The 13,695-nt window shown below is 41.1% G+C and overlaps 2 protein-coding genes across 8 annotated transcripts in view; both read right to left on the minus strand.

Annotated features, from left to right (window-relative positions):
* LOC117938695 (DENN domain-containing protein 5B-like) overlaps positions 1-5,658 on the minus strand; it is a 77,728-nt gene extending 72,070 nt beyond the window's left edge. For 2 of the 6 annotated variants that reach the window (XM_034863477.1, XM_034863475.1), the window contains exon 1: positions 5,097-5,658. In XM_034863477.1, coding sequence (XP_034719368.1) covers positions 5,097-5,205 — 109 coding nt within the window. In that variant the 5' untranslated portion in view covers positions 5,206-5,658. The remainder of the gene's footprint in view (positions 1-5,096) is intronic. The other 4 variants (XM_034863480.1, XM_034863479.1, XM_034863476.1 and 1 more) reach the window with 3 other exon arrangements.
* Positions 5,659-7,799: 2,141 nt separating this feature from the next.
* The window catches only part of LOC117938830, a 9,295-nt gene continuing 3,399 nt past the window's right edge, over positions 7,800-13,695 (minus strand). Inside the window, exons 2-3 of one of the 2 annotated variants that reach the window (XM_034863740.1) lie at positions 9,304-9,649; positions 7,800-8,898 (exon numbers count right to left, since the gene is read on the minus strand). In XM_034863740.1, the coding sequence (XP_034719631.1) occupies positions 7,896-8,898; positions 9,304-9,638 (1,338 nt within the window). In that variant the 5' untranslated portion in view covers positions 9,639-9,649 and the 3' untranslated portion in view covers positions 7,800-7,895. Of the gene's footprint in view, positions 9,650-13,695 lie in introns of both variants that reach the window. The other variant, XM_034863739.1, reaches the window with a different exon arrangement.

Here is a 13,695-nt window from a genome sequence, read left to right on the forward strand (position 1 = left end):
TAGGGCACTAGGGCCCCAACTGCAATGAACCAGCTTTGGGGGGGCCCAGCTTGCAAAAGGTTGAGAACCCCTGGTCTAGATCAACGGAGGTACATTTCCACAATCAGACATGCGTGCCACTCACTGGATGTCATGCTTTACCTCTCATCTTCTGCTATCTGTGTGCTGCTGAAAACAACAAACTTTGATCCAACAAGCTACAAGCAAAAAAAGTCAAGTTTTTACGAAATTTTTGGATCATTCAATAAGGCAGGCCTGCTTGAAATGTCATTTACTATCTTACAGGGACATTTTAGGACCAATTGGTGGGATTTTGTGGACAAAATACACAGGACAATACACTGGTATAAACAAATTCTGTTTACCATGTACCCAGCTTATTTAAATAGCTCTCGTCACTGTATTGTGCGAACACTTATCTTTAATCTTATTTTGCGGGATGCAAATAGTCCACATAACTAGTTCCTTCCCTAGACTATTTACAGAGCCACGGTAGCTGCTTCCAGAGCTTATTGTGGCCAAAAACATTGTGATTGGTTCAAAAATATGCAAACAATCTGTATCTGTTGTGTAGCTAGACCTTAGTCCACTGCTCTGTGGAAATAGATCTGACAATGCCTAAAAAGCCCCAAAAGACAAAAGCCTAAAAAGTGACTGGTAATTGCTGACAAGTTGAACACCTGACACAAACTGGATCATCTGAGAACTGAAAGTGAGAATCTGTTTCTGTTTAGAAAAGCATTGTCATCACAGCCTCCACTGTGTGTCTTACTAAACTAGGCATGTGTGTGTGTGTGTTCATGCATGCACATCAGTAACGATTTATGCAAAAAAACATGAACTCCACAAGTGTGACTGCTAGTCATTATTCTGTTTCTGTAAGAGAGATTATTTTCTCATGTACTGTACATAAATGCCACCATCCTCATTCGTTATATTAGCTGTTTAGTTGATTAATTAATTGGCTGCGTGACAGAAGATTAATTGCCAGCGATTTAAATGATCAATTAAATATGCAAGTCATATAAAATGCTAAAATGTCAGTCATTTGCTAGCTCAAGATTCTCAGGCTACATCTACACTACTACATTTTTATTTTTAAGCTGCATCTTGATACAAAAACGATGTCTGTCCAGAGTTGAAGCGCTAGGAGCAGAACTAATCTCCGTCCATATTAACATGCCAGTCAGTTTGTTTAAAACCAAACAGGGGACCGCTATGTGAAAAACACATGTTAGTTGCTTCATTGAAATGTAGACATCCTGAAAACATAAATAACTATTTACTTAGACCTTCATTTAAATAAACTAAGTGGAACACAACAAAAGGTTACAAGCGGCCAAAATGGGTTTCCTCAGGAGGGTGGCTGGTGTCTCCCTAAGAGATAGGGTGAGTAGCTCAGTAATCCGACAGGAGCTCGGAGTAGAGCCGCTGCTCCTTCGCGTTGAAAGGAGCCAGTTGAGGTGGTTCGGGCATCTGGTAAGGATGCCTCCTGGGCGCCTCCCTAGGGAGGTGTTCCAGGCACGTCCAGCTGGGAGGAGGCCTCGGGGAAGACCCAGGACTAGGTGGAGAGATTATATCTCTAACATGGCCTGGGAACGCCTTGGGATCCCCCAGTCGGAGCTGGTTGATGTGGCTCGGGAAAGGGAAGTTTGGGGTCCCCTACTGGAGCTGCTGCCCCCGCGACCCGATACCGGATGAGCGGATGAAGATGGATGGATGGATGGATGGATGGATGGAACACAAAAAAACAAAACTAGGACTGGAAGAATTAAGAAACACAGGTCTGTTGTAGGACTGAAACCATAATGCTCATTAGTGTAATAATAAATTCTGGTCGACTTATGTCTGGTATATATGTACAAAGTGGTGTGCAAGCGACACTCCAACAAGTACACTGAGCAGGATGACTGCCACCTCCCAGGCAGGGCTAGATGGTGATGTTACACTGTGGATGCATTGACCTCATGTCTCCATCTACAACTGGCACACCAAACATCTCCCAAAATTAGCTGTTCACTCCTCTTAGCTTTCCACCCCACAATGCTGTCGACCCTTCATGGTGTTAGAATGCAGGGACTATTTCAGGCTCTGTATGCCAGCCAGGGTGTATTTGTACCGCTGAGGCTCGTTGGCATGGTATGGGGTGGGTGTCTGGATTGATAAAGCGGCTAGCTATGGGAGGAATTAAACCAGCTCATTAGCCTTCAAGTCTGGGACCAAAGACCTTAGGATATATAACAGTGCAATAGTTGAAATAAATGAGTTAAATACTGCATGATACTGTAGTAGACTCACACACAGACGGAGAGAGGCAGGTCTACAGGATGTGTGGCCCTCTGACTAGAACAATGGACTGTGGGATATAAGGCCACACTGCCACACAAAGAGCAGAGAGGAGGGGAATCACGGCCTAAAAATAAGCAAAGGCATAGAACGCCGCTTAATGTGGGTCACTGCAATTATGGTTGCCTCAAACACAGGGTCTCGGAATATATCGGTGTGTTGAGATGTAGCTTTTTTTTTGGCTTATGGAGGCACAAAGGCAACATCTTGATATCAATCACTGCAGTATCAGTGTCATCTGGGTTGATTGTGCATCATGGGGGAGACAGCAACAGGCCTGATCAGAATTGTAAATGATCTCCAGTGAAGTGTAGAGGGGTGGAGGCAAACTGAGGGAGATGATAAAGAAATGGGGGTAGGAAGCTTCGGGGCGAATAAGCAGGGGGGGATTCTACTAATGCTTGATTTATGTTCTCCTTCAGACAAAAAAGCATGGCATCTAAATTCAAATGCATAGTGTCTTCAGTATTCTGTTACTTGATCCTTTCAGTTTTCTTCCTGTTGGCTCATGTGCAACACACAACGGGAGACACGTCAGTTATTGTCCGTCCTAAATGGACTAATATACCGCTTTTCTACCCTCAACAACTAGTCAAAGGGCAAAGGACACTTTGACATGGGACTGCAGGTCAAAAGTTTTTTTTTTATCTGCCATTATGAATGCCGATCCCTATAAATCAGAAATGCCCAATATCGGCCGATAATATAGGCCCGCCAATATATATCGGTCAGGCTCTATTCCAAAATGCAAAATATATTTAGATTTCTACCAAATAAGACAAAGAAAAGCTGCAAATGTTCACAATTTAACTAAATCCAGTAAATCACAATCCAATAAAACCCTTAAGAAAAATGCGAAGATGCCAAAAACTGCAGCTCGTTGAGCGGCCTCTTAACTTGTATTCATCCAGGGATCCATTCTATGAGATCTGTGAATAGATCTCCTTCAACATACACACTACGGGGAAAATATCTTATTGCAATTATTTTTCACAGATATGGTGATTAAGTTATGATTCATGATATGAAAAGGAAATGATCATTTTTGTACCTATTTTTTACCTACCTGTTTTTATTTTCATAAAAAAATATTTTAAAATAAAAATGATTATAGTGTGATTTTTGTGAGCATCTACAAAGATGAGATGATGACCTCATCAACTACAACAATAATGACATGACACATCTTCACACTGTTAGATATCTCAATCACTACCAGCTCTGTCTGTACATCATTTGAGAGACAGCTATAGAGGTGAAACAATTAGTTGATCATCTAGAAATTAATCCAAAAATATTTTATAATTGATTTATTGTTTTGTCCATTTGAGGATTTAGTGTTTCCTTAGTATTCCACAATTGTACACAGGACTTCTCCACCTAGTCAATTAGTTGACTTATCGGCCGTTTTGGTCTTAAGGTCTTTTATGCTTTTAAACTTACTGTATCAGTTTCTAATCACACAGACTTGCTACAGCCTGAGGGCAACAGACACACACAGACAGACAGACATGTAAACAACACGTTCAAGTCTCTCACACAGAAACTGACACTCAAGTCCGCTTGATTCCAGGTCAAAAATGTACAATCATAGCTCACATTCACATAGACTTTACTATTCTGAACTTTGGCCCAGAGACCGAGTTACACAGCCAGAAGTTACCAATTTGACCGTGATGCAACACCTCAGCATCAAAGCACGCAGCCATATGCTGTCAGAAACACATCCAGAAGGTAAATCTAGTTAAAAAGAAATTCCACTCTGCAATAATATGAATAGGTTATTATTAGATGGGTGCATGGTGGAGGAAGATCCCTCCCTATGAATAACACAAGAGCAATCCATCCATCGAATATACAGCTAGGTCATTAATCAAAGCTCCAAATATGCAACAACAGAACCAACACTGCTCCCCTTTTTTCTCCTTATCTGGAGGCAATCACCTTCTCTAACCACACTTGTTGTGGCAGGCTTATGTGCAACTCCGCTTTCCCTCATTTCATTTTTATTTCATCATAAAAACTCAACCAACAAGTATAAACTAGTCAAGGGAGACCTTGCTTTGACAAATTCTTATTTGAAGGGTTTATTTTGTTATCGGTTAATTAAAATGCCTTTAAAATAAGTAAAATGTGGTTTAGATTACTACAGAAGACGGTATGTTGTACATGTGACCAAAGTAATCAATAATTGCTAGTATTGCAGCAACATAATCTTTTCCAACTACTTTTTATGTCTGCACTTTAGCTATGTAACTTTACTTCACACACGTTCTTCTTAATTTTACTCTTTTTTTATGCTTTAAATTTGACTGGAAGCCACTGCAACTGAAAAATGTACCTGTTCAATAAAAGTATCTCGATTCTGATTCCCATTTATTTAGGAAAAAGTGATTAAATATCCAGTTTTGAACAGTAGGCTGTCACTTCAGATCTCTCACTGTTAACTCACTAGCCAGAGCTGACACAAACAAACCTAATTAGACCAAGCCATGCAACGAGCATTTTACTCAGTAAATGAACCATTCATTTGATATGCTTTATATTGTGTATGTGCCATTTATTGTGATGATTTTACAGCTTTGAGTTTAAGTAGCTGGGTGTTATGTGGTTTATATAATGCAACTTAATGCATCTTTAAGCGGTGGAGGGATTTTTTTAGTAAACAATATTTCTACAACAATTTATTGAGCTGGACGGCTGTGGTTGTTTTTTCAAAACCAACAATATGTCTACCAAAGAGATCATACCTGCTAATTCGTCCGGTTCCAGTCCAGTTTCTGTGTCTATCCCACAAATAGCAAAGTAATGGGCGAAGCGGCAGGGTGCCGCGCCGGACACCGCGGAGCTCCCACTCATCCCGGCTTAAATGTGCAGCGTTGTCCGCTAATACTTTTCCAAGCGACGCATCTCCAGGGAAAAAAATGAAAACTGGATTAATTGCTCCACATAGATACACTGTTCTGCTGTATCGGCTCCTATCGTTAAAGAAAGCTTTATATAGTTTTTCGAAGTTGCTTTTAAATGTTGTTCCAGTGCTAGTCCGCTTTCAGTGAACCTTGCCAGCAGAGCTTGCCTACAATGCCTGTGCTGGACGGGAGAGCGACGTGAATCTCGTTCTCCGCCTCGTTGGAGCTCGGAGGACTAGCCTGGCAGAGCGGGATATTCAAATATAGTCCTCTATTGATTCCATTCAGTCAGTCACTGTCACAGAAGGCAACATGTGGCTCTTTTTATGTAATGATAGAACAAAAAGTGTCAATATACATCCGTCCGCTCTCCTAAGGGACCGGCCGAGTCGTGTTTGGATCTTATTTTAAAAAATAAAGGCAGCTGCGGCAGAATACAAATATCAATGCGCTGTCATTCGTCGTCTTGCACCCAGCCCAGTGCTATGGAAGCATCTTTAGCAGGCTTCTGATTCCCCAGACATGTGTCCAATATCTCAATATGTTTCATAGTTAACATCTGTAATAAATTCTACTGACAGTTAAACTCATCAAAAAGAAAGATAGGTAAACTCAGTAAGGATGGGTTCAACTCAAGTGTTGGACCATGTTTCATTAGTAGCCTATTGATAGCCTAATACAGACATAGTTTGTTTGTAGGCCTAACAGTCAAGCGTATTTACCGTAATTTCCCTGCCTTTTCCACTTATTAAGCCGAGCCTATTAATTCTTTTTTTTCTTACCTTATAGTTGATTAGTTTGTATACTTGGAGCGGTTTCCCTTGGTTCGGTTTTGTTCCACACGGAGAAAAATCCAAGCAAACCAAAACGCATCACACGGATGTTCCCTTTGTTTATTGGTCAGATAGGTCTGGGGCGGGAGCAGCAAAGTAAATACAGGAAGAAAGTTCTGCATTTCTTGCATATCCATGCAGACCGGCTCCTTCATTAAAGTCATTTTTTCAGACATTGTTTTGCAAGCTACGTCCGCTGGTTCTAGTTTGACAGTCCAAAACAACCTTACCCTATAATTGGGAGTTCAGGATGGTTTAAGAGGCCTAACACTGGGAAATGTGTTAAATGGTTTAAGAGGCCAAACACTGGGAAATGTACCAAACAGCATTCAAGTTACCCATTTCCTTAAAGGGAGCTTTATTTTTCAATGTTCAAGGGGAACATTAAGTGGTAGTTTACAGGGTAAGTGATAAAAAAATAACCTCGAAAGCCTCAATTCATGCAGAATAAAAACGTTTGATGAATTTGAATCTATTAATTTAGCCCAAATCTGGGGGCAGTCTGGTACATTTTCAAAGTAAAGCTCCCTGAGTTGTGAACCTAAAATGAAACATTTAAACAATTTTAACGTAGAAATTCAGGAGTGATTTTCATGGTGTTTGGCATGATCCTATCCCCTAATAATTATTCCATTGTGAAAATCTACATACCAAGTGTTTTTAATCTTTTACCTGTCTCTGTGTATTATGGTTACTACAAGTTTTTTTTTTTTTTTTTTTAAATCCTGCACATTTATAAGGCAGAAAAAAATAGAACCAATAATTCAAGTTGCCTGTAATGGTCAACAAAACTTTACCAAGACGGACATGAATTCCATATCCTCATATAGATAAGTGCTGTATTTATATTTATTCCATTACACAAAAACCTATCCAACTATTGAAAGAGACAGGGGATGCACCAGTTTCTATTATCACAACTGCTGAACTGTATGACATAATCTCAAAACTTTTCACAGCTGCCAATTTAACATTAACAGGTGAAAATATATGGTTTAACAGACACAGGTGTGTATATTTTAAAATGGTTTATGTGATGTATTTTACAATGTCTCCCTCTAATGGTGAAGAAGAAGAGCACACAGGAGAAACAGCAATGAATCCATTTATGACTTCTTTGGCATTTTCACAGTTCTAAAAAGTGATACAACATTGCCTATAGTTTAAACATAAAAAACAGTGTCCAAAAATGTGACATATTAAAAAAAAAAGTTAAAATATCTGTAAGGTTTCAAGTTTTAGATGATAAAATAAAAAGATATTCAACATAATGCTGTATTTCCATACATTTTGAAGTCGCTCGTAATATGTAGACATCCTGCAAACAGTAAAAACTATTTACTTAGACCTTCATAAACTAAGTGGAACAGAAAAACAAAACAAGGACTGGAAGCATTAAGAAACACAGGTCTGTTGTTAGACTGAAACCATCATGCTCATCAGTGTAATAATAAATTCTGGGTGACTTGTGTCTGGTATAGATGTACAAAGTGGTGTGTAATCTGCTCTCCCGCAGGTACACTGAGCAGGATGACTGCCACCTCCCAGGCAGGTCTAGATGGTGATGGAATACTGTTGATGCATTGACCTCATGTCTCCATCTACAACTGGCACACCAAACATCTCCCAAAATTAGCTCTTCACGCCTCTTAACTTTCCACCCCACAATGTGTGACTTATTAAAAAAAGGTTAAAATGTCTGTAATATTTCAAGTTTTAGATGATAAAATAAAAAGATATTCAACATAATGCTGTATTTTCATACATTTTAGGTAACTCGTAAAAATATTTGTTCCCCGTTGAATATTCAAAAACAATGCCAGCTGATCCAGGAGTCATCGTCTGTATCGGAGTCAGAGTCAATGATTACAACACTTTTTTCTTTGGAAATCCTTCTTCTTTTGGTCTTACGTTTAACATGCTCAGAGGCAGCTTTGGTTTTAATCAGCTGCCCAATCGTCTCTGTGCTGGGAGACGGGTCAGAGCAAGCATCCTGCCTCACTTCTTCAAATAATGTGTCATGATGTAGGGGTTGGTGCTGGGGTGCAACTGGTAGCAGTCTGTTTCTTTGACACTTTTTTGTAACGGTACCACACTGACTGTCCATAGTTTTAGGCCCTCCTTTGGTTTCAGCCGTCTTTTTGCAGTTTTGGTCACTTTTATCATCAGAATCAAGGATTATAATGTCAGCCTCATTTGGAATATTCTGTCCATTGGTCAATCTGATGCTTTTCATGCAAGACTTGCCCAAGCTCTTGTTTTGCCTTATTGGCATGTTTGTTACATCGCCTTCACCCTCAGAGTCAATTGTCTCTGAGGGCAGAGGTGCCAACCTCATCCTGGACACTGTCAAATACTTGTGTTCCGATGTGGAGGAGTAATCACAACTGTCTTCAGTTTCACAGCTGTCTACAGACTCTCTCCTGTTCTCAGTTGTTTCTAGTTTTCCAACAGAGTCCATTTCAAGCTCAGGTGTGCTCCCTGCTACTGCCAACCCAAATCCTTTCCTTCTTTCACTGAAAGCTTGCCTAAAGCTTTCAAGAGTGTCAAATGTATCGATCTGGGAAGAAGAAGCTGGTAGTGGTTTTGGAGATGTCCAGTATATTGGGCTTGCGTCACATCGTCTTGCCCCGCCATCTAGCACACATCTTACTGGGCTATCCTGGTCTTCATTATGTGATTTAAATTTAAGGTCTGATATGCTCATAGGTATGAATAACCAGTCATCATCATCATCATCACCATTATCATGAGTCTCATCTTCAGAAAAAGGACCACGGCCACATTTAGGGTATAATGGACCAGTTTCAACAAAAGTATAAGAACAATGTGCTTTGTCCCTCGTTTCTGTGTCAGGTGAAACCTGCTTCTTTGGAACCAGTTCCTCATCTGAAATGGTTACTGTGTTTGTCTGAGTGTGTCCCTGCAAATGTCCATAGCCTTCATTTTCAAATGGTGACTGAGTATTGTTGGGTGCAGTTACTTGTGCAGGTGAAGATGTCTCCACAGCTCTAGACTCTCTCTGTGGACTTTCAGCTTCACTGATATATCGATACTGTGGGTCCTCTGAACCTGCTGAGAGAAATTGCTCTGTTGTTGGGAGCTTTGTGGCCAGCTGGGAGGGGTCATCATCTGAAATGTCTTCATGTTGTAGAATTTTCACAACCCTGTTTTTAGAATGTTCTGTGCTTAAATCAGTTTGTAAACGCACAGAACCTGCATCCTCGCTTGCACCTTCACTTTGGTTTAAAGGTAAAAGTGATACTACATTATGAATCTGAATACTATCATCTGTTGAATTTAGCTTAGAAGGTGGATTTACTTCCTTCCAGGTAAGACTGTTGGTGAGCTTCAATTTTTTTCTTTTATTTTGTATTTGCAACTTGTTTTCAGATGCCTTTGAACTCAACTTGGTTTGAAGATCCTCTGAGACATCAGGTAAACTCCCCTCCTTTTCAGTCAGTTCATCCCAGGTCATTTCAGGCACTCCTGTGAGTACTACTGGACCCTCATCTTCATTCTCTGCGCAAGTTGCAGCAACGTCCATCATTCGTGGATATTCTGTGGATGTAAAGAGATGAATGTTATCTATGTTTTCTCACACACACACACACCCCCACACCCACACCCACACACACACACACACAGGATAATCTTGGTCTCACAGATTTTGCTATGAGTGCATAGAGTTAGCAGCATTAGATGCCCTAAGGAAGAGCAATTCACGCAAACATTCCTCTCTTCTAAGAGAGGAATAAATTACTGTATATAATGAGCAATTACAAGAGTCCTAGACAAAAAGAAGTTCTGGAGCACTGAAAACATACAGTTAGATTGTTACAAAAATATATGCAGTGTATTTTTCACAAAACAAAAAGACTTAAATAAGGTCCAATAGAGCTGAAAAGTGTGGTTCCAGAAGTGAAAAAAGATTTAGATTTACAGAACAACAAAACTTAAGAACGGGGACACTGCCCCAGGGGCATCAGTAGACCTAGAGATGCACTGGGGCACAAGCCCCCCTAGGGGGGGTCCATGGGCATGCTCCCCTGTAAGAAAATGTTGTCCGTTTTAAAAGGTGCTCTAAGCGATGATTTGTATTTTCAAACAAAACGAGACTAGCTCACCACTCCCTCCTTCTCATCCAGTCCCCCTCCCTTCTGATGCAGATAGCGAGATGTTTTTTACAGTGTGTTCTGGGGAAAGGCAGCTAGTGGATAGAGATGTTTGCTGTATGTGACAACAAATGTTGTCAAGCCTAAAACATGCGTGACCTCGCTTAGAGCACCTTTAACATTTAAATGCATCAATCTTGTAGCTTGGTCCTACCAGTCTTTGGGTCATTAGCCCGGTCCTAACAGACTCTGGTCGTTAGCCCGGTCCTACCAGACTCTGGTCAGTTAGCCCACGGACTTTGGTCCATTAGCCCGGTCCTACAGGACTTTGGTCCATTAGTCTGGTCCTACCAGACTCTGGTACATTTCATTTGTAAGCTACAGTGTCTGGACACCCTTCATTGACAAGTGTTTACTTCCTTGAAGAAGGGTACTCTGTTGAAGTTTAAAACTATTGGATCTGCCCATATTTGGTTGACGGGCTGGTGGATCCTGCGTTTAAGAGAAGTAATTGTAAGTGAGCTGTGTTGTAGCAGCCATACTATTAACTGGAACAAAAAGGGATGCTAACATTGCTCTAATCCGCGTCTCCCGTGTCTCCCTTATGAAAGTGGCAGGACAATTCTGAATCAAAGCCGGCGCTGTCCATCAACAAAGGCAGCATGGGATCAAAGTCCAGACAATAAAAGGGAAGGTGATCACTCGAGACATATGCTTACACCACAACTGAGTGTTTACTAATAGTAAGTGATGTTATGCACGCTTCATTCTCCTAAAACGGTGATGGTAGGTCATCCACAATGCCGTATAATAACACACAATAATGTATTTTGGGATCCAGTGATCACAATCAGTACAGTTTTCTACGTGTCTCACGGGGCATATACCACACAATGTCAAGGGCAAATCATGATCAACAACATCCGGATGCACCATTACACTATTTTGTTGGGAATGTCAAGCTCCTAAACTAGGTTTTTTTTGTAGACTACAACCTATGCCATTAGAAACAGATGGACACACTTCTATGGGAGGCGTATGGGCAATTCCATGTAAATGTCATCCTAACCATGTAAAAAATAAAGTGGCTATATTTTCCTGTATTTAATTCCTGTATTTAATAAAGTCGCTATATTTTCCTGTATCCCTCAGATCACAATATATAGATGTTTATATGACTATATAACTAATTGGCTTCTCTGAAATTATTTATTTTGGATTGGGCGAGAGCCAACAAGATGTGTAACTCCACTCTCAATAAATCAATAATACAGTTTGAATGGGTGTACTTATAAGCCTCCCAATACTTATGTCAATATGGTTTTGTTTCTCTCTATTTTCCCTACTTGCCTAGACCATTCAAGAATGGACAGGTTGCAAAGACAGCAGTACACTCGTCAATTGAAGCTTGCTCAAAGGACACTGCTGACAACAAACAAACAACAAAGTGAAGAGATGGAGGAGGAAGAACAAGACATGGAGCAGCAATGAAGCAGAAACAAGACAGTGTTGTTTCTGACTTAAAGGTTACAGAACAAGGGAAGAAAAGCAACTCAGAAGAGACAAAGAGGACAGCGAGGAACAGGTGGGAGCAGTTACTTCACTGTTCACTTTGTTCACTTTATATTTGCTTCCTTTAGGCAATATTACCAGGAAACACTCTATAAACTTCCACTGTTATCCACATGATACTCAATTATATCTATCGATCAAGCCGGATGAAACTAATCAGTTGGCTAAACTTCGAATGTGCCTTCAGGATATTAAAACCTGGTTGACCTGTAATTTACACGATAACAACTGTAAATCACAAGTGTGTATGAGAGAGGTGTATGGGAAGTAGGATGGCATTCCCGGAAGGTTATGATCTCAGCCTACAGACAGATAATAAGTTCCGCCGCTGGATGGAGGACCGCCAACTAAGGCTGTACTCAATCAAAGAAAATCTTGTTCAACTGAAGTCGTAAAAATGTTGACTAAAAATCGACTGGAGGGTGGGGGGTGGGGGGTGCGCGGTGCGGTAGGGCGGAAAAAATGCAACATTAACTGCCTACTGTCCCGCAGTAATTGTCCTTGTAGGCTATTTGCAGTATATTAAATCGTATTTGACCTAATTATTTTGCACTGAAATGCCACTCGTCTGTCAGCTCTGACAGCGCTCAGTGCCTTGCTGTGTTTTATTAACTCTGAAACTTTGAAGATTTCTGTCCGACTTGATCCCAACTTGCTCTGACGTCATGCACACGTGGGCAACGGGAATCTCACGAGAGCAAGGCGGCCGCAGTTCTGAGACCCAGGCGGCGCAGTTGCTTTTCACCAACTGCAAGAGCCAGGCGGACCCAGGCGGACCCAGAGCATGCTGGGAAACGCCGGCTTCTCAGCTGATTTAACACCTGATTGGTTTAACCATGATGACGATTTATATAAACTATTTATAGTTTTTGAATCGGAGGGATGTTAATTGCTATGTGTCTGATTTAAAGACTTGTTCTGTAGAACACGTGTTGTGTGGCTGATAGTGACGTTTAGAAGTCAGAGAAACTAAATCTTTTCAGATCACGGATCATCTACAGAGTGTTTTTGATTAAAATCAGCAAGAGATTGCATGAAGAGCACTTTGCCAGCTACTCTTTCATAATCAAAACAACTGGAGACAGTGTACAAGCTGATATGTAGGTCTGATTATATTTTTTTAAAATCGGGATTGCACCACAGTGTTTTGTCCAGCCTAAAGGCGGCTGGAATCTTTTTGTCCCCGCCCCCGCTGCTGCCGCCTGCTCTCGTCCACTTTACAGGCGAGGCGCAGTTCATCTCGAACGAGCCTTTTCTCTTTGGGTCCCTCACATTTTGCATGATGGTGTGCCGTGTGGCGCTGTATATTGACAAGTTTTTTAAAACCTCAGCCCTCCACAACAGCAATGGGCCTCGTATCCTGAGCAATAAAGTCGAAAATTCCTATGATATGTTTGCTTTTGAATGGTAGAGGCTTAACATCCAGCGGGGTCTGGGGAACGCTACTGTCGTTGCGGGTGGGTGCGCCGGTATTTATAAAACCCTTATTAGACTATGAAATATGTCAATTCTGATATGTTCATATAGCCTACTCAAAACAGACAGGGAAACCTAACGCAGAAAAGTTAGCTTACACAGTGTTTTTGTCACTTCCTGTCCAGCCTAAAGGCGGCTGGAATCGGCTGGAAACTGTCCGACTTTCCCGCAGCTTTCTGTCCCCGCCCCGCTGCTGCCGCCTGCTCTCGCCCACTTTACAGGCGAGGCGCAGTTCATCTCGAACGAGCCTATAATCAGACCTACATTTCAGCTGGTACACAGTCTCCAGTTGTTTTAATTATGACAGAGTATTTGGCATAGTGCTCTACATGCGATCTTTCTGATTTTAATGAACAACCATAGTCCGTTAATATACACTCACCGGCCACTTTATTAGGTACACCTGTCCAACTGCTCGTTAACACTTAATTTCTAAGCAGCCAA

This window comes from Etheostoma cragini, chromosome 23, assembly GCF_013103735.1.
Source record: "Etheostoma cragini isolate CJK2018 chromosome 23, CSU_Ecrag_1.0, whole genome shotgun sequence".
NCBI classification, from domain to species: Eukaryota; Metazoa; Chordata; class Actinopteri; order Perciformes; family Percidae; genus Etheostoma; species Etheostoma cragini.